Here is a 19,352-nt window from a genome sequence, read left to right on the forward strand (position 1 = left end):
TAAAAGAAAAAATCTACTCAAATCATTAGTGAACATCTTTTGTGATCTTTCTTTGCAGAACCTAAGGCAATATAGAACAGCCCCTGGCTCCCCTGGGTGATGTGGAACTGGACGTTTACATACACAAACACATATGTGGCCATGTTGTGTCTGGCTTCCTGAACCAGAACAAAGATGAGTACCCTAGCAGTCTGCGGGAAGGCGTGGCACTGGCCAACAGGCAGGGACAGATTGTTGTTAAGGCGAGGCTCCCCCGACGGCTGCCTCCGCTTTGGTTAGTGCTGTCACAGAAATGCCAGGGAACAGCTTCTTGAAAAGTCCCTTCCACAACAGTCAGGTGTCCCCCATCACTTTTCTGGGGCAGACATCCCCTGGTTCCTTCCAAATAAAGTGCAGATGGTCATAGGACGCTGGTCTAACATCTGCCAGTCTCAGCAATGGAAAATAATAAAAACAACAAGATGCCCCTCTGGTATACATATATATCTCTATATATATTCATTTTTTTTAATAAAGCCACAAATATAAACCTTTTAAACCGATGTCTCAGACTGCAATCGGAGGACAAATTTGTGAGATTTGGGGTCTACGAACTCCTCCGAGAGCACAATGAATGGGATTTTCTTCACATTGATGACGAGGCTGAAGTCCAAGCACTTCAGGATGAAAACGAGTCCATCCCGCAACCCATTTGTCACAGCCTCGTCACTAACAAGCCTCCACTGCGTCGACAGCCAGCGCTCCTTGTCATACTGCAGCGTGGGGCCTGCGCTGAGGTAACGTTCCAGAAAGGCCTGAAACGAGAGGAGGAAGGCTGTCAGGAGAGACAACCAGTGGAAGAGGTCTCCCAATAAATAAGACAGAGCCAAATGTCACACCGCATTCCTAGAGCCTCTAGCTGGGTTACTGCTGGGGAGGGAAGACAGCTGGGACTTCTTCACTACCCTCTACAAACGTGCAGAGGGTGAGATGGCAGGAAGCACACAGGAGAAGGGGTGGAGGGTGGCTGGTGTCATTCTTTGCCCGGAAGCCATGGCAGGGCCCCACTGCACATGCCCCGGCCTGTGCCAGTCTGCAGGTCTACTTCTTCTGTCATTGAAAGCCCAGGGCCAGGGCCAGGCACGCAGGGCACTCCAGAAGTACGAGCTGAACACAGAAAGAGATGTACCTGCACGCGTAAAAACGCATACTCTATCGCTGCCTGGTTGTGTGACTATGGATGGGTCGTTTCACTTTTCCATAAATGGAGATGACAGCACCTAACTCACAGGCCTGCCGTGGGGATGAAACGGTTCACTAACCATTGAAAGGCAGGAGGTGGCTACAATCAATGTCACTGTTGGTTATTTATGTTGGATAGAGTGTGCACACGGCAAGACCAAGGGATGGCCAGACCCAGGTCCCCTGGCATGACTTCTTGGCTCCAGTTAGGCTGAGCTCTTGGGAGCTGTCTGATGTCCCCCTAATTTCACATGTGTAGCTCCTCCTGCCAAATGTTGCCTTTTAGCAAATTCCTCCTGGCCCTTTAAATCTCTCAAACCACACCTTACGGTCCAAACCTCTGAGGTAGATTAACACGCCCTGCTCTAACGGCTTATAATCACTGCCAGGACTCCCCTGTGATGTTTCACTTTCTAAACAATTATGGACTTCTTGTCTGGGACCCACAATAGACTTTACTCTCCTGGAAGGCAGGAACTGTTCTTTTTTTTTTTTTTTTTTTTTTTTTTTTTTTATTAAAAAGTATTTTTTTTATTTTTTATTTTATTTATTCATTTTTAAAGAGGAGAGAGAGACAGAGAAGGAGAGAGAGGAGAGAGAGAGAGAGAGAGAGAAGGGGGAGGAGCCAGAAGCATCACTCCCATACATGCCTTGACCAGGCAAGCCCAGGGTTTCAAACCAGCGACCTCAGCATTTCCAGGTCGACACTTGATCCACTGCACCACCACAGGTCAGGCAGGAACTGTTCTTCAAATATGAACTTCTAAGATAGAAGCTCAACAGCTTTGTATGACATCCATAAATACATTGATTTGGCTGTGAGGAAGGATGAGCCAGTGATACTGATAGAAAGTACTGGGATCTATCATCTGGTCCTCCACACAGGTCAGGATGGTTTCTAAGTGGTACTCACGAGCACCCACCCCTCACTGATACTGTGAGGTTCAGTATCTCAGGACTGTAAGCAGATGTTCTAAGCAGAGCCGTACCTCTGGTACAAACACACTTCTAATATAAAATAGCTCTTATATTCACAAGAAAAAGACAGTTCAACAATGACAGAAATAAGGCCCTGGCCGATAGGCTCAGAGGTAGAGCGTCAGCCTAGTGTGTGGATGTCCTGGGTTTGATTCCTGGTCAGGGCACACAGGAGAAGTGGCCATCTGATTTTCCATTCCTCCACTTCTCCCTTCTCTCTCTCTCTCTCTTTCCCTCTTGCAGCCAATGGCTTGATTGGTTCAAGCAAGTTAGCCCCAAGCGCTGAGGATGGCTCTGTGAAGCCTCTAGCTCAGGTGCTAAAAATAGTTCAGTAACAGAACAATGGCCTTAGGTGGGTAGAGCATCACTACCCAGTAGGGGCTTGCTGGGTGGATCCCAGTTGGGGCACATGTGGGAATCTATTTCTCTGTCTCTTTTCCTTGCACTTAAAAAAGAGAGAGGGAGAGAAATAAAATAAGGTAATTTACAGAAACATTATAAATACATACATTATCCTATGAAGATGTTTTATCACATTAATAAAGAAAAATGAATTCAAACAATAAAAAATATATTTTCCTTCTCTTACTTAGATGGGCAATGATTAAAAAGAATGGTAACACCTAATGCTGTCAAGTATGAGGAAAATAAACAGTCTCATCATATCCCAGAGGCAAAGTATAAAACTGCCACACCTCTTAGAAGGACAATTTGGCAGATCTATACTTTTGATCCAGCTATTCCTCAACCAGAAATGTACCCTTCAGAAATACTTGCACAAATGCACAAAAACATATGTTAAAGAGATAGACATGTCAACACTGTTTAGACCAGAGGCTGGCAAACTTTTCTCTAAATGTAAATATTTTTGGCTTTGCGAGCCACACTCTGTCAGTTACTTAGCTCAGCCTGTGTGAAGAGAAAGCAGCCAGGGAAGATATGTAAATAAAAGGGCGTGGCTGCCTTCCAATCACAAAGATGAACAAAAACAGCCAACCCCAGTTTAGACTCATAAAAGATCTTAATCCAAAAATGTAGCAATAGGCAGTAAATAAAATGCATATTTAGTGAAATGAGATGCAGCTATTAGAATGAGTTTGATTTGTATGACAGATATCTGGAGGTCCTGACATAAAAGAGAGTTTTAAGTGAATAAAGCAAGTTGAAAGTTTCCAAACTATATATATAGTTCTCTACATATGAGATACCACTTAGGTTGTTTTTTTCTCCCATTTCTGCTTTAAACACACACATACACACACACACCTGCACAAGCACACACCCTACTTCTTATCAGTAAAAACTGTTTGAGTTAGGGGAATGAAACTTCACCTAGTACAATACGCTGTTCTTTATGTTTAAGCTTTTATACAAAGATTACTATTTTTAATTCATAAAGGTAAACATTTTTTTTCTTTTTTTTTGTTTTTTTTTAAATTTAATTTTATTTATTCATTTTTAGAGAGAAAAGAGAGAGGGAGAGAGAGAGAGAGAGAAGGGGGGAGGAGCTGGAAGCATCAACTCCCATATGTGCCTTGACCTGGCAAGCACAGGGCTTTGAACCAGCGACCTCAGCATTCTAAGTCGACACTTTATCCACTGTGCCACCACAGGTCAGGCAAAGGTAAACATTTTTTAAATGAAATAAGAAAGCAACTGGAAAACTTTTTTTTTTTTTTTTTGTATTTTTCTGAAGCTGGAAATGGGGAGACAGTCAGACAGACTCCCGCATGCGCCCAACCGGGATCCACCCGGCATGCCCACCAGGGGCAAAGCTCTGCCCACCAGGGGGCGATGCTCTGCCCCTCTGGGGCGTCGCTCTGCCACGACCAGAGCCACTCTAGCGCCTGGGGCAGAGGCCAAGGAGCCATCCCTAGCGCCCGGCCATCTTTACTCCAATGGAGCCTTGGCTGCGGGAGGGGAAGAGAGAGACAGAGAGGAAGGAGGGGGGGTGGAGAAGCAAATGGGCGATTCTCCTATGTGCCCTGGCCGGGAATCGAACCCGGGTCCCCCGCACGCTAGGCCGATGCTCTACCGCTGAGCCAACCGGCCAGGGCTGCAACTGGGAAACTTGACAAAATTTTGAAAAAAGGAATGAACTGCTTCCATCAGTCGTATGAGCCCTCACTTTGCACATGCAGACCTGCTCTCCTCACTCACAACCACGGTGTTCATACTTTTTTGCATTCTGCTTTTTCTACCTTGATATTCTAACAAAGATTCTTCCATGCTCAACAGGTGATAGATATAGCAAAATTAGTAAGCTGCTGTTCTATTTTTAAGCTTTTTTTTGGAGTTATTACAGATTATTTTACAAAAATCAGTGCATGTACATTCATGTGTACATGTGACAGTGCAGAGTATTTTTGCTAAGAGAATCAAAGAATATGGAAACCTTATAGTTTGTTTACTTAATGTTTCTATCTCAATTTCTTGAGGGTTATTACTGGTTAGTGACAATGTAACCAGCAGTTGTACATGTACAGGTCGCTGTAGGCTCACAGGTCCTTGTACTAATACTAATAGTTCCCAAATGTTTCATGTGCACTCTATTCCAACATCATCGATTCCCTGTTGTGTTGCCATATTTAATGTAATCCTCATACAATGACCCTATCATGTAGATACTATTATCCCCATTTTACATAAGAGGAAACAAGTGTAGAGTAACTTAATGCAAAGTCACAAACCAATTAAGTTGTTGGAAAAAGGATTTGAACCCACTTCTGTCTGAAGAGATTATTTGCTCAATCCTTACTCTACTTTGTCTCACTGGCCGCCTCCTTCTATTAGATTTCTGGCAATAGCCCTGCACCTGTGCTCATATTATCATTCATCAAAACTAACTCCACAATAGCCAAAATGCCTAACACAGGGATGGCATTATTTCTACCTCTAATAATAATGGCCATTTGATATACAGGCACCGTTATAAGCATGTCACATGCATGAACTTCTTTATTTCTCAAAACAACCCAATGAGGTAAATATTATAATATTTACTTCCTTATAATATACAGGCACCATTCTAAGCATGTCACATGCATGAACTTCTTTATTTCTTAAAACAACCCAATGAAGTAAATATTAGTACATCCCCAATTTACAGCTACGGAAACTGAGGCACAGAGTCATTAAGCTATTGGCCCAAGGTTTGTAGCTAGTTGGTAGAGACAGGTTAGAATGAGTTGACCAAGTACCCCTAACTACTACCTGTACTGTCTTCTCTCTGCTTGAACCTAGAGGCCTTCAAAGGCACATCTAAAAACCAACTGTACCCAAATACTATAAAATAAGTGAGACTTATTTTTTCTTCTTAGCTGGTGCTTCAAAGAAGCCTTTGATTGGGTCACTCCTGGTAACACCCTAAAACGGGACTTCCGCGGGGTGCCAAGCCACACCTTTGGGGTCATGCTGTTGGTGACGCAGAAAGTCAGGTGCTGCAGGATGCTCTCCATGCTGTGGTAGTGCTGCTGCCGTGTGGTACGCAGGTACTTCTGCAGAGCCCGGGCCATGGAAGGGAAGATGGCCTGGGCGGCCTCCCTGGGGTCCATCACCTCCCCCGGGGCCTTCTGCTGCTCCTCAGCCTGCAGACGCTGGATGTGGATGAAGGCCTCCTCCACCGCGACCACCAGCCTGGGGACAGTGAAACCAGGAATCAGGACGGGATTTGAGAACAAGGTCACCAGGACCTGGAAGGACCCCTGCCCACCTGCCATGTCCCAGTCTTCCACCAGCTCTCCCAAGGGCCACAACCTTAGCTGTCACTCCAGATGGCTGAGAGGGGAGAAAGGACGGCAAAAATCACAAGTGGGACCTGGGCTCTAGGGGGTGAGGAGGAAGGAGGCCTGGGACTCGGAGATGACCTCTGTTCTCAATGCTGCCAGGAGACTCACTTCATCTGGACATGAAGGGTTAGATGAAACAGTTCTAAGGTCCCTCAGACTCTGAGCAGTGGCTGGTGGTGCCAAAGCCACCATATAAAGAACCAGAGCTGTATCCCTGTCAATCCAACCGCCAAACCAGAAGTCCCTGGGATATAGGAAGGAAGGGGCCCAGCACACATGATGGAAACCACCTCTGCCCATTTCAGTTCATAAGATCAGATCCTGAAAACCAGCAAGGGCCTGGGGTGTAGGCCGTGGGCCAGCAGCTCAGCATCAGCTGGAGATTTGTAAGAAACGACAATTTGTGGCCCCAACTCCAGACCCACTGAAGAGTAAGTGACCGTTTTTGGTGGCGGTCCAGAGACCTGTGTTATAACGAGCCCTCCTGGTGATGCTTATGCATGCAAACATTTGAGAAACACTACAGCAATATTCACTCCAAAGGCTCAAGCAGGCCATGTGCAGAAAGTAAAATTTCATTCTAGTGGAAAAGGGGGACAACAGACCTTGCTTTCCGCTTCTTCACCCGCCGCTCGTGTTCCGCCTCTTCATAATACAGCTCGTTGTGGGTAGAGTCCCTGCGCCGAGCAGCTGCAGCAATCATGGCCCGGGACTGGCCAGTGGCATTGTTACTGGGGCCTTTGAGGAAAGGACAGCAGAGGAGAAACAGTGTTGGTGTCATGGGGCCACAAAACAGAGCAGAATACTAGGGCCACCGTCTGTCAGGACTGTCTACCCATTCCCTGGGAAGCCCAGACACAAATCCCAACAGTGACTTCCCATGAGGGTGAATGGTGTCCCTGCTTCTCATTCATTCAACGTGCTCACGAGAGGCAGGAAATCTCCCTGAAACCCAATGTGATCAGCGCATATGGAAAAAGAACTCAGAAGAAGATAAAGAATGTGCAACAACTAAAACAGTGGCCAAAAATAACACAGAACGTGAACGTGTTACTTACCATCTGTTACAGAAAGGCTCTGCTTGGCCCTAAGGGCAGCTGGAACATCACATTTCAGCAATAAGACGATGAGGGAGAACGAGAGATGGGAGCACAAGGACAGAGAAAGAGCCAAGTCCAGGGAAACAGTGACACAGACTGCACACAGGAGTACAAGCCCGGCCGGACTGTCACGGCAGCTGCCGCTCGGAGAGAAAATACCATAATGCTTGAGAACTTGCAAAATGGCCCATTTGTTAATGCAGACTTAGAAGTCCTGGTCTCGTTCCCCTGACTGCTGACACCTTGACTTTTCAGAAGGACAAGACAGACTTCATGCTTTCTCATGTTTATCTACTTGGTTAATGACTCGGTTTTGCTAGTGGGCATTTTTGCTGTTAACAGATCACAGGTAAAAAAAAAAATTACCAATCTTTTAGGATTCATGACAGAGTGTACATCTCATTAGCCAAAAATAATAATAAAATAAAAATGTAAAATGTGGAGGATATTCTGTCACCACCAAAATTGACACCATCTATAAATCACTTGACTTGCTAACAACATGATCCTCTTCTAAGGTTTACAAAGCTCTTGCCTTGACCCAAGCAGCCCAGCAAGAAATGACACCATGTTCTGTTTCTTGCACTTAACCATCTGATATCCTCAAACAGCTCTGATGTCCCCAGCCTGACCTCTGGCCTCCTGCCACCCCTCAACTCCATCTTCTAGCCAGGACTAAGAAACGGCTGTAAGTGCTTCACCAGATGCCTGAGCTACTGAGAGCTATGTAGTCTTAACAGATATGGGTAGCTAGGTCTTTGCATTGGGTACTTTATCCACATTTTGAAAAGCAGCCCTTTCCTAATAGCTTCCAATATAAGATGTTCCCAGCAGGAGGCAGGAAACACACACACATCACTATTGTTTTCAATCATTAAATCCCAAAATGAATGGACCTCCCACAGATATAGACCATAAATCAACATTCCTCTGAAAATGTTTGCCTGCAAAAGAGAGAGAGAAAGAAAGAGAGAGAAACTGTTCTGAAAGAGAATGAACCATAAATACAAACAGAGAGAGGAGGTCAAACCAGATGAGCCATGCAGTTTAAGCTAAATATACTGCTCACAAAAATTAGGGGATATTTAAAAATGAATATGAAGCGATAAAAAAAGAAGCACTTGCTTTTTTTAATTAAACAAGAACATCAAAAAAGCAAACAAGTCAAAGAAAGTTGTTCAATTATACAAATGAGATGCAAAACCAACTTTTATTGCATTGGTGACAATGCACTGTACAAAAGGCTGAAAGTACTGGAGTGTCTGCACGTCCCTGATCCCCTAGTTTTTGTGAGCAGTAGTTGCTCCAACTGCCCCAGATACCCCTACACCCATCATAAACACTGTTACAGGCACGCACCATCTACATTGTAGACTTTCAGCCCGGCCATGTGCTTGGCTGCGCGGAATTTGGATGTTGTTAGGAGGTTGGGATTATAAATGGTGAAATCTTTATAGTAATTTTCCAGAACCACCAATGCTGCTCGCTGGATACTGAAAAAAAGTGTGGGGGGGGGGACAAAATTAGTGCAAACCCTTTTCATTAAATAAGTAGGTCCTAAGTGAAAAAACAAATAAAAAGCCAGGTAAAGTGCCAGAGCACCCTAGGTAACTGCATAGAGAAAGCTACTGGGTTTCACCACCCCTTCATCTCCAGGATTAAAGATGAAACTAAGTCCTATCATCATGTGGCTTCTGTGCCCTCTCTCAGTCTATGTCATTAGCCATATCCCATCTAGCCAATAGTTGAAAAAGGAATAAATTATAGCTTAGATTTGTTTAGGCCACACAGAACTTTCCTATTTCCCCCAGTTTACAAAAAAGAAAACTGATGACCCCAAAATGGTAAGATATTGTACTTACAGATGGCCACACTTAATGAGTGAGAGGACACAGTGTGGACCCAGGTCTCCTAGGTCCTAGTGCAATGGACATGCCCCTCCCACACACATTGCATGGCCAGCTAGATTGTCCCAATGTCCTGCAATCTGTAACTGATCACCTGCTTGGCCCTTAGCAGAACAGGGCAGGAGCAGAGAAGAGCTAATGCCAACAGGTAATTATGTGGGTGGTGAGGGAGGGTGCCCGTACTCAGTATTGGGTAGCAAAAGAACATGCTCTTGGTCTTAGATGTGAGAGGATTTTACATACCTTACCTCCTTTGACTCCTGCAATCACTCAAGGAAAGAAAATTGAAGTTCAAAAATCTCTGACCTCCACAACAGCACATGCCTTTCCCACACAGAAGGGCTGGGACTCCAATTTGCAGTTGCTAACCTCTAACCTGTACTCCTTCCCTGTGACATGTGGCCTCTGTGGGACAGTGTACATACCAGTACCACCTACTCTATGCTAAACACTACAGTTATTTGCATCTTACCCTTTATATTTTCCTTCCCAGGTCCCTTCTAAGTGATGAGCTCACAAGGATTACTTATACTAGCTGGGGTACCAGGACAGGCTGCCTTTGATTCCTGGGTGACCACACTGTGTTCCATGGCTCTCTGAGTGGCTCAGGGATATTCACTTGACACCAGACAGTGCTGTCCCTAACCTATCAGCTGGCCATTCTGCCAACCCACCCTTCGGCTTCCCTTGGAACTCTACCCTCAGAGTTTAACACAGAATCTGAAAATGATCTACAAGTCAGTCAGTTAAACTCTTTGAGAGCATAGTCTTGGCAAAACTTTCTTACTTCTCTCCTGCAAGTGCCTGGATCAGTAATCTGCATTTGGCTAGTGTCTAGTATCTACCCAGATACATGCACTTGGTGAGACCAACCTCATATAATGGCAGTTTCAGTCCCTAAGCACAAAGCCACGCTTTGAAAGCCCTAGTCAATCAGTTACTTAGCTGCTCAGTCGTCACTTTCACATTTGAGTAAGTACCTACACCTGCAAGCCCTGGGACTGCAAAGATAAGATGAATAGAGCTTCTCTTTAACCAAGTGTCCATGGTACTGAAGCCCTGTGACAGCTGGAATATCCAAGGATCAGAGGCACATACAGAGAAAAGCTGACTGCTGGGTGTAAGGTGGTTCTCGAGTTGAGGTTTGTGTGCCACAGATCTCTGTGCAGAAGTCCCCTAATGTGGAACTCAGCACAGCCTCAGCTCCTCCTTGCCTATCCTTCTTTGTAGCTCTGAAGAGGGCAAGTGCTTCTTCATTTCCCACTCCGTCAGAGGCTGACCACAGCCTCTCCTGAATGGCACACCACAAATACACGCATCCGCACCCATCTGCCTCCTGCTCCTGTGCGCTGATTCGCCAGGGTCCCCGGGCTAGGGAGACGAGGACCTCTCCACACAGACACGCTGGGTGCAAACATTCTATCCCATGCTCCTACACTGACATGGAAACATCTCCAGGTGCCTGGATTCCAGCAGGAAGGTATTTCCCTGATTAGAATTTAAAAATTTAAAGGCAACTCAGAGGTCATTCTCAGGCCTGTCTTCCAAACAAACCCTGTGTGGCTGTGGGTTTGGCTGTTCTGCTCAGCCAGGCTGCAGGAGAAGCTCAGGGGACCCCACTAGCTCAGCCAGGCCTGTGGGGCAGGTGGGCGAGGCTGGATCAGAGCCCAGCTGTATCCCGACTCCCCATTAGAAACCACACAGCACACTGGGCTGCCCAGGGAGGATTGCTTTTCAGGCCCGGGTCCTGCAGGGGTTCCCTTGCAGGGTGCATACTCCATCCCCTTCCAGCAAGCACAGCCTGCCTCCCTTTGAAGCCCCAGGGGCCCTGGGAGGGCCCAGGGACTGGGCAGGTAACATGAGACAGGAGCCACTGATGTCACCGGGGTGAGTCTCACTGTTCTCCAAAATCTCAAGAACCGTCACTCAGAAAAACCCAACTGGGGCAAAGTTCAGACAGTGTGGTCTTCCTCCAGGACCATCATCTCCACAGAGCTTCCAGAACACCCCAGACTGTTCCAGAATGCCCCAGAAGCAGTTGTGGACCTGGCCAGCCCCAGGCTGTCCAGCAAACATGGGAGCTGAGGGACTCACAGGGAAGTCTGGAAATGCCCCTCAGAGTGGTGGCACACCCTCACCTACAGAAAACTGTGTGGGTCACACTTGACCTATCAGCAATATTGGGGTTTGAGAAGTGTCACAGAAAATCACACAGAACTAAAAATCACACAGAATTGAAACGCCCAACTTAAAACAAGTGGTTGTGAGGTTTGGTTGAAACTCCGTAATGCCTCTCTTCACCTTTTTAAAGAAAGTGAACTACATAAGTAATATAGGCTGTAAGTCTTGCTAGTCTCAGGGTGATCACTACTCACACTGATGACGAGCTAACCATGCACAAAGCACAGGGAAGGTCAGACCCCATAGGAGGTGGGGCTCCTGTCCCCACACCCCAGGCTGAGTCACCAGGCTGTCTGTTCACTTATCCCCTACAGCCTCCCTCAGTATAGGCCACCCTGACTGCCAGCTGCTGTCCACCTACCTGCCTCGGGCACCCATCTTTGTTTTCATTATACCCTCAACTTGGGTATAAATAGAGACAGTGGGCTTCCAGGGATCCCAGGGCGGAGCTCCGCCCCATCTAAGTGGTACCTGCTGCAACACAGGTGTCTGATGTCTATTTGAATCCAAAGCCCAAGGTCTTTTTTATTTCTGTTCTGGCTTCTAATTCATGCTCTGGATTGCCTAAGTTCGTTAGATAATGGATTTTAGGTTAAAAGGAACGTTCTATGAATCTATTATTTGACTTCCCAATAAACAAGAATTCAGCACCTGTTGAAGGGCCCTACAGTGGGGCATCCCAGCATTGGTCCAAGTTGGAGCCCCACAATGCCAGTAGGCAAGATCCCTTTCCTCAGCCAGGGTCAAGGTTCAGTATCTTCCTGCTTCTTTCCTTTGGCATCTTACATGGCCAAAGCAGGATGGACTTCTTTTAGGAAGTCTTTTCCAACTCTCTGGTCCCCAATGACCTGTCCCTAAACTCCTAACATCAACAGCATCACACGTCACTGGTGATTCTCTGAGTGTGTTGGTCTCCTCCTCATCAAGTCTGTGCAAGTCCCCACGCACAAGGGACACCTCCTTTGACTTCCCTACTGGTATACAATACCTACTGGCTCAACTTGCTCATTAAGGAAACCCTAGATTCTCATAGTTAGAGGATCAGTTCTGAGCATATATTTCATAAAACCATGGAGTTTCAGAGATGAACAAAAGCAAACCCTTTAACTGGTCCCAGTCTCTCAACCAGATCCCCTCTGGGGAAAAAGGGACCAAAATGAGACACCTGCCATCTCTCTTATCACTGTCATATTCAGAGACAATGGCATACTAAACAATCCTATATTACAGGCAGGTGGGGCCTGATGTACATGTTGGGGATACGAACCCACCAAAGACTCGTGGCAAGGAGCACTCTCCCAAGATAGAGACCTCTGAGCTCATTCACACCACGTTCCATATACTCCCCATGTCACTATCCAGGTAACTATGCTTCCACAGACCACATATATTTGTGGGGAAAAAAACCATAAAAACACAAATACAGGAATCCCAAATACACACATGAAAAGAGAATATGGAATATGGACCAGTCAGGATCAGAAGAAGCTCTTGTTGTTACCAATGGGAATGTAGTGCCCCCTCAGGTCTGCTTGGTCCAGGCTGGTCTGAACCTGACCTCATGGACAAGACAGGGCAACACCAGCTTAGCACCAGTGCTGGGAGTTCAGCCACTTCCACAGCCGAAACTCACACTGCCCATGCTGCCTCACTGGCATGTTCTCCTCAGGACACAGAGAGTGGCACGTGAAATGCCAGGGCCTTTTGTGTCTAACCAACCACAAAAACACTTCCATGTCATCGATGATTGGTATATAATTGCCATGGCACTGGTGAAGAGGGATTTACCCGTGCTACATTTCTTAAATAGGCTTAGAAAGAGGCCCCTCCACAAGATAGTTCAAATTTTAGTTCATAAAAATCTCAAAAACAGGTTTTTGAAAGGTAAGTCCCGAAAAATAAAAACAAAAGCAAATGAATGCCTTCCCCGTGCTCTGTGCAAGCTGCAGGGGAGAAGCCATGTGTTGTGCAAGTGGTTCTGGCTTCGTCCCCAGACTATATGAATCTTGGCTCTTTTATTTATTCTTTGACATTGAACCAATCAACTCATTTCTCCAAACCTCAGACTCTTCATCTGCAGGATGGGAAAAAAAACCCACAGAAAACCCTGATATTACATAAATGGGTTCCAAACTACCCAACTGTATGAAATGCATCACTTCACGGTTATCGAAATGGTTGGGCCAGTGTCAGGTGTAGGCAGCTAGTCAGAAATTCTCGTGACAAAACACAAGATACAAATATACAAGGTTCTGACTGAGGTCTAGTGTCACTTGTGGCAGTTATCTCCTGAGCTTAAATACCCATGGAAGCAATTCTGAAGTCTACAACTTCCCCAGACTTCAAAGGCAGGAGGTGTTTAGGCCAGGAAAAAACACTGGAGACTCACCCTCCACTTTCCTGCTTCCCAAGGAGGAGTTGCCTGGTTTAGGTCTGTTTTAAAGATGAAATGAGATAATATATTTTAAAGTGCTGTCCCAAAGCAAAAGGTTCCTAAATGGCAGCGCAGTGAGCTTGCATAGCCATGTATGCTGGGGCGCAGATCCTCCCTGCCCTCCCATCAAGGACCTGCCATGAGGGTACTATCACAGGAAGTGAGTCAGGACAGGCCCTCTGCATAGTGTTCCTTATGCAGTATTTCCTGCCAATGCTCGGCCTCCTGAAAGTCAAGTCAAGGGCGTCCATGGCACACAAAGTAGAAAAAGCAGGGGCCTCCGAGTCAGAAGGCCTGGACTCCAGTTCTGATCCTGCGACCCTGGAACCCTGCGTGGGTCACTGTCCCCCCTTGGCCTGTGCTGCAGAGATCATCCTGACTGTGCTGTGAAAGCATCCATGAACCAGAAAGGATTACAGAAACCTAAATCACGGTATCACTGAAGGTGAGCCCTTCACAGCAAGGGTTGAGGTTGGTGTGTGGCTAGGACATTCATACTCTCCCTTGGGCAAACAAGTATGACCCAATCTCCACTTATTTCACTTCACACAAAATGAAGAGACCCTTCAAGTTCACCCAAGCAGAGATCCAAAATTGAAGAAATCACAGTCCATCTGATCCAAAACCCCAACCCACGCACCAAATTCTTTTTACAACACCCCAGGCAGCATCCAGCCTTCACCTCAAAGACAATTCCCTTACTCCGTCCTGGAATGACCTTTCTTTAAGCTCCATCCACTGCTTCCTTCAGTACCAAACCCTTCTTCTGGTGAAAGTCCATCAAATACTTGCTGGGAACAAGCATTTGTAGCTTCCCTTTTAACTCTCATTGTGCAGATAAGGGCAGTAAAGGCTGGAGAAGCACGTGTGCACACATATGCACACACATGCATGTACAAACACACACAGAGTTGTCCATTTCCTATTCCTTCACTTTCCCCTGAATTTGATTGTGGCTTCCACCATTAAATGAATACAAGCTATTAAAATCAGAAATATTCAGGCTTCAGAGCTCACCTAGACCAACTTCTTCCAGAACAGGGACAAAAGCTGTCCCTGACAGGACCAGGGGGCAAAACCTCATTCAGGTGTCAGCTAGTTCTTTTCAAATATCGGTTTGCTCCCTTCAGCTCTGTCAACAACAACAACAACAAAAAAGCTTTCTTCGTGCATGAAAAGCATGAAAGCATTTCCTCCATGCTAACACCCCCCCGTGAGTGCTGGCCACCACCGCTGTGGCTACCGAGGGATGGGCTGACAGGAGAACACTTAAGAACCTGTTCTGGTCACAGCAAACTCTACAACCACCTCCCTTCAGGTTAAGTACTCACCACACTGCAAGCCAACTAAGGATGCTGACATTCAGAAAAACCCTAACAACCTGCCTCCCAGCTCTATTCACAGGCAAGTATGAAAGATGAGCACCGGCAAGTGCCAAGTGCTGGGATATGATGTGGACAAGACCTCAAAGGCTTACTCTCCCACTGGTGGTGACCATAGTCCAGGGGCTCAGCAGCTGATGGAACATGTGATTGGAGGTGGGGGAGCAGGTGAAAATCTACAGAGGAGGCAAAGCTTAGTTTATTGAAAGATGAATGATGGTCACTCCACACGGACAGCAGCTGCAAAGCCCATTCCAGAGAGCGGAAGCAGTGTGAGGAGACAGGCCAGTGGGAAACAATCCTAAACATCTACAGTGACAGCAAGAGGTCTCAGCATTGAGTCACAGAATAGCTTTGAGAAATCTATGGTGGTGGGCTGAACAGTGTCCTCCAAAATTCACATCTACCCAGAACCAAGAATGTGCCCTTGTTGGATCTTCAAAGAAGTAACGACAGTAAGATAAGGTCATCATGCTGTCTTTATGAGAAAAGGACTCATGGAGAAGGCCAGGTGACAATGGAGCAGAAATTAAAGTGATGCAGACACAAGCCAAAGTGCATCGAGGGCTGACCAGGAGCTAGGAGGACAAGGAAGGTTCTTCCCCGGAAACTTCAGAGGGAGCATGGCCTCATCAACACCTAGATCTCAGACTCCTGGACTCCAAAACGAAGAGAATCGAAGCCACCCAGCCCATGTTCCTTCACTATAGCAGCCTTAGGAAACGAACACATGTGGATTTAGGGCAAGGAGAAGGCAGGAAAAGGGCAAGGCGGGGCTAAGACCAATGGCTAAGGTGAGGGGGGTGAAGAGGGAGGGGGTAAGATGAGAGAGAGTGGGTGGGTAGCAGAGAGGGGGAGGACACAGAGGACGCCATCAGTAAAGGCTTCTCAGGTCCCAAGGCCACCCTATCTCCAACTCTGCAAGGACATCTACTCTGGTGGCTGTGTTTTAGGCCTGAACCCAGGGGCTGTGAGAAAACTCTGAAAGGCAATCTCAAATGAAAGTTGACTCAGCATTCTGTGAACATTCCAAACCCGAGGGAGCCGGTGGATGCCCTGGGTTTTGTCCAGACTGACTTCTCCAGAAGAGTCAATAAGACTCCAATCTGGGTGTGAGGGCTTAACTACTCCCTGGACTCACAGATAAACTGACTTGCCTGTGAAAGAGTCAGGACGATTTGCAGCAATATTTGTGTGCATCCTGGTGATGCAAACATAATTAGCCCCTGAGTGTTGCTTCCGCCGCCACTGAGAACCAGCACATAGGCGTCTATACCTCCAAGCCCTCTTGCCTTTTAATTAAAATGTTTGTCTACTGCTGCATATGGGGAGGTGGCTAACACAGGCCCCACACAGATAATAGGTAATGACCACCTTGGAACTTGAGAACAGGAAGGAGAAAAACTGGAATCTATTGTTTATCGAGAGATCTAAGTCAGACTGCAGAAAGATCTGGAAGAAAGGCTGGATTTTTTTCTGGGACTTTGTATTGATACAGCAGGTGGGACACATACTGCTGCTTGAGATCTTGAGACGTGAGGCAGATAGCATCCTGAGAAGGGACCCAGCTCAGTGGTCCTGTCCTGCGGTCGAAGCCCACAGTGCCTCTCCTCCTGGCTGCATGGATTCCGGGATGACCCTGGTCTGCTGGCTTCTCAGCTGCATGGCAACCTCAGGGATCAAGTTCCTTGACTCAACATTCTCAAGCTGGAAAGGCCTAGGCTTTGAACACTGGATCTGCAGATAAGCTGTACAGGGTGTCCCCACTGAAAGACAGTCAACTGAGGCTAGAGGTTAGAGGCATCCACACGGACAGCCCGAAGGAGGCAAGGTCAACAGGATCTGGCCATCAAAGAATGGCCCCCACGGAGCAGTGTGGGGAGCCTGAGAACACTTCTGCATGCCCAGCACTGCCTCGTTTAAGTTTCTGGTAATAAAGTGTAACCCTGGAAAATGCCCTCTCTAATGATACAAGTAAACCCACAGCAGGGTGTGCCCAGAGGAGACTGCTCTGTCAACACAGGGAGAAGCCCACGAGGACTAGAAGCCTCCAGCAGCCACATGCAATGACCTGGCCCTGCTGCTCTCAGCACTAAACAACAGAGAGCTGTCACATATGTCATCCCTCCTGTCCATGGGCGGTTGGTTCTGAGTGTAGTAACAACACTGATGAGACAGCCTCCATCTGAGATGATCCAGGCATGGCTGGCTGTCCGCCTGGCAGTCTGTCCCATAGCAGAGCCTCTCGAAATTGGGAGGATGTATGAGACACACTTCCCCTCAAGTGACAGGTCCGGCGATTGCAGCCCCACTTCCAAGCCAGGGCACAGACCACACCACACGGCCTCCTCCCTGCACAGTCTGACCTGGGCTGCATCTGCCCCCTGGAAGGGAGAGTGAACCTTCTCAGCACTTTGCATGACTCTGCTGAGTCACACCAGACACACATCAAAGACAACCACCCACTTAGGGCTCTCCAGCGAGGAGATTTAGATGGGGACTAAGCACCTCCAGACCCTCCCTGGACACTCGACTGGCCTTCTCTTCTCCAGCTTCATACCCCTCAACACCCATACCTCTGGGCCTGGGAAGAATTATGGGAGCACAGTGAGAAGTTTGAGGCTGCGGGTGGTCCATCCGGCCAAGTGGACCTCTGCCTACAGACACAGAGCTCAGCTGGGCAGCGGCCCTGTAGGACAGGGCAAGCAGGCCCTTGGCCCTCTGCCCACTCGAGTGTCAGGATCTCACACGCGCTATGTCAAATCCCACCCATCAATCCATGGGCAAATGTGCAGAATGCCAGGCCCTGCCTGCAGCGCGAGTCCTTCACGAAAATGAATGGCACACTGTTTGGGGTGTGGGATCCACTGCCCAGCCCCACCCATGGCCCTGCAGGAAGGCCACCTACACTAGCTGTACATCCACGGGCTCCTTCACCCTTAACGGGGTGACTCCTCTCGGCCACAGGGTGAGGCTGGGGGCAGACACTGTAAGAGGGAAGCCGTTCCAGCTGTGGCTGCTGCCAGCAGGCAGCTGTACAAACACAGGGCTGCGGTGTCCGGCACCTTTCATTAAACCACTTTGAACTAAGGGCCAACGCAAAAGCGGCAGCTCCGGGCCCACCTTCGAAATCCTCCCACAGTGAAGCAGACCTGAGCAAGAACTTCAGGCTCACATTTCAGCTTACCCATTTCCATCCTTTGCTTTTTAAGGGAGTGGGGTGAAGACTAGCAAGTATCTTCACTAAAACACAATTAAACAGAACGAACATTTCTAAAAACGAAATTGTCTATGACACCATGATCGTAAATAACATGGCCATTTAAAAACACTCCCAACTTTACCACAAATGGTGCTGGGTCCTGTGAGACCATGTTTTCTAGTCTGGAACACGGGTGGGGGGGCACAGCCCAGTGATCCCCATTCTGAATGTCATTTGATCCAGAATCACAGACATAAGATTTCAAGGGGAGTGGAAATATCCTGGAATTACTGAAACAACCTAACCTTCCCAAGAGCCCCTCCCTTTCTCATTTCTAACTAGAAAACTCAAGTGCGGCAGAGAGAAACAAGGACCCCACTCAAGTTGGGAGGATGCAGGCGTGAGCTGGAGAAAGGACAATATGAGTTCTGTGTCTTCAGGGTTGAGCTGTTCTCATTGATCCCATGGTTTCCTGGGGCTCTGGGGTCAAAAGTCATCAGTGTACATAATATGTTCCTGTCTTAGCTCGGTCTGCTGCAACAAAATACCATAGATCGAGAGGCTTAAACAACAAAAATTTATTTTCTTATAGTTCGGGAGCCTAGAAGTTCAAGACCAAGGTCTGGCCAACCCTGTTTCTGGTGGGGGCTCTCTTCCTGTCTTTTCACTATACTCACACACGGTCTTTCCTCAGCCATGAGTGTGCAAACTCTCTGGTGTCTCTTCTTATAAGGACACTAATTTCATCAGACCTTCGACTTCACTTAACCTTATTTACTTTAGAGGCCCCCATCTTCGAATACAGCCGCACTGGGGCATAAAGCTACAACCTATGAATTTTGGGTGACATAATTCAGTCCATAACATTCTGGCCCTGGTTCCCCAAAATTCATGTCCTTGTCACATGAAAAATATATCATTTCCATCCCAATATCCCCAAAGATCTTAATTCATTCCAGCATTAACTCTGAGTCTGAAGTCCAACGTCTCATCTAAGTATCATTTCTCCTAAATCATGTATGGGTGAGACTCATGGCACAATTCATACTGAGGCAAAATTCCTCTCCAACTATGAACATGTGAAACCAGACAAGTTATGTGCTTCCAAAATACCAAGGTGGATGAGGCACAGGATAGACACTCCCATTGGAAAGGAGAA

The 19,352-nt window shown here is 47.1% G+C and overlaps 1 protein-coding gene across 1 annotated transcript in view; it reads right to left on the minus strand.

Annotated features, from left to right (window-relative positions):
• Nucleotides 1–470: 470 nt before the first annotated feature.
• Nucleotides 471–19,352, minus strand: part of VANGL1 (VANGL planar cell polarity protein 1) — a 46,773-nt gene continuing 27,891 nt past the window's right edge. Inside the window, exons 5-8 of the mRNA XM_066268215.1 lie at nt 8,447–8,580; nt 6,593–6,725; nt 5,601–5,835; nt 471–794 (exon numbers count right to left, since the gene is read on the minus strand). Coding sequence (XP_066124312.1) covers nt 534–794; nt 5,601–5,835; nt 6,593–6,725; nt 8,447–8,580 — 763 coding nt within the window. The 3' untranslated portion in view covers nt 471–533. The remainder of the gene's footprint in view (nt 795–5,600; nt 5,836–6,592; nt 6,726–8,446; nt 8,581–19,352) is intronic.

This window comes from Saccopteryx bilineata, chromosome 3 (assembly GCF_036850765.1).
Source record: "Saccopteryx bilineata isolate mSacBil1 chromosome 3, mSacBil1_pri_phased_curated, whole genome shotgun sequence".
Lineage (NCBI taxonomy): Eukaryota > Metazoa > Chordata > Mammalia > Chiroptera > Emballonuridae > Saccopteryx > Saccopteryx bilineata.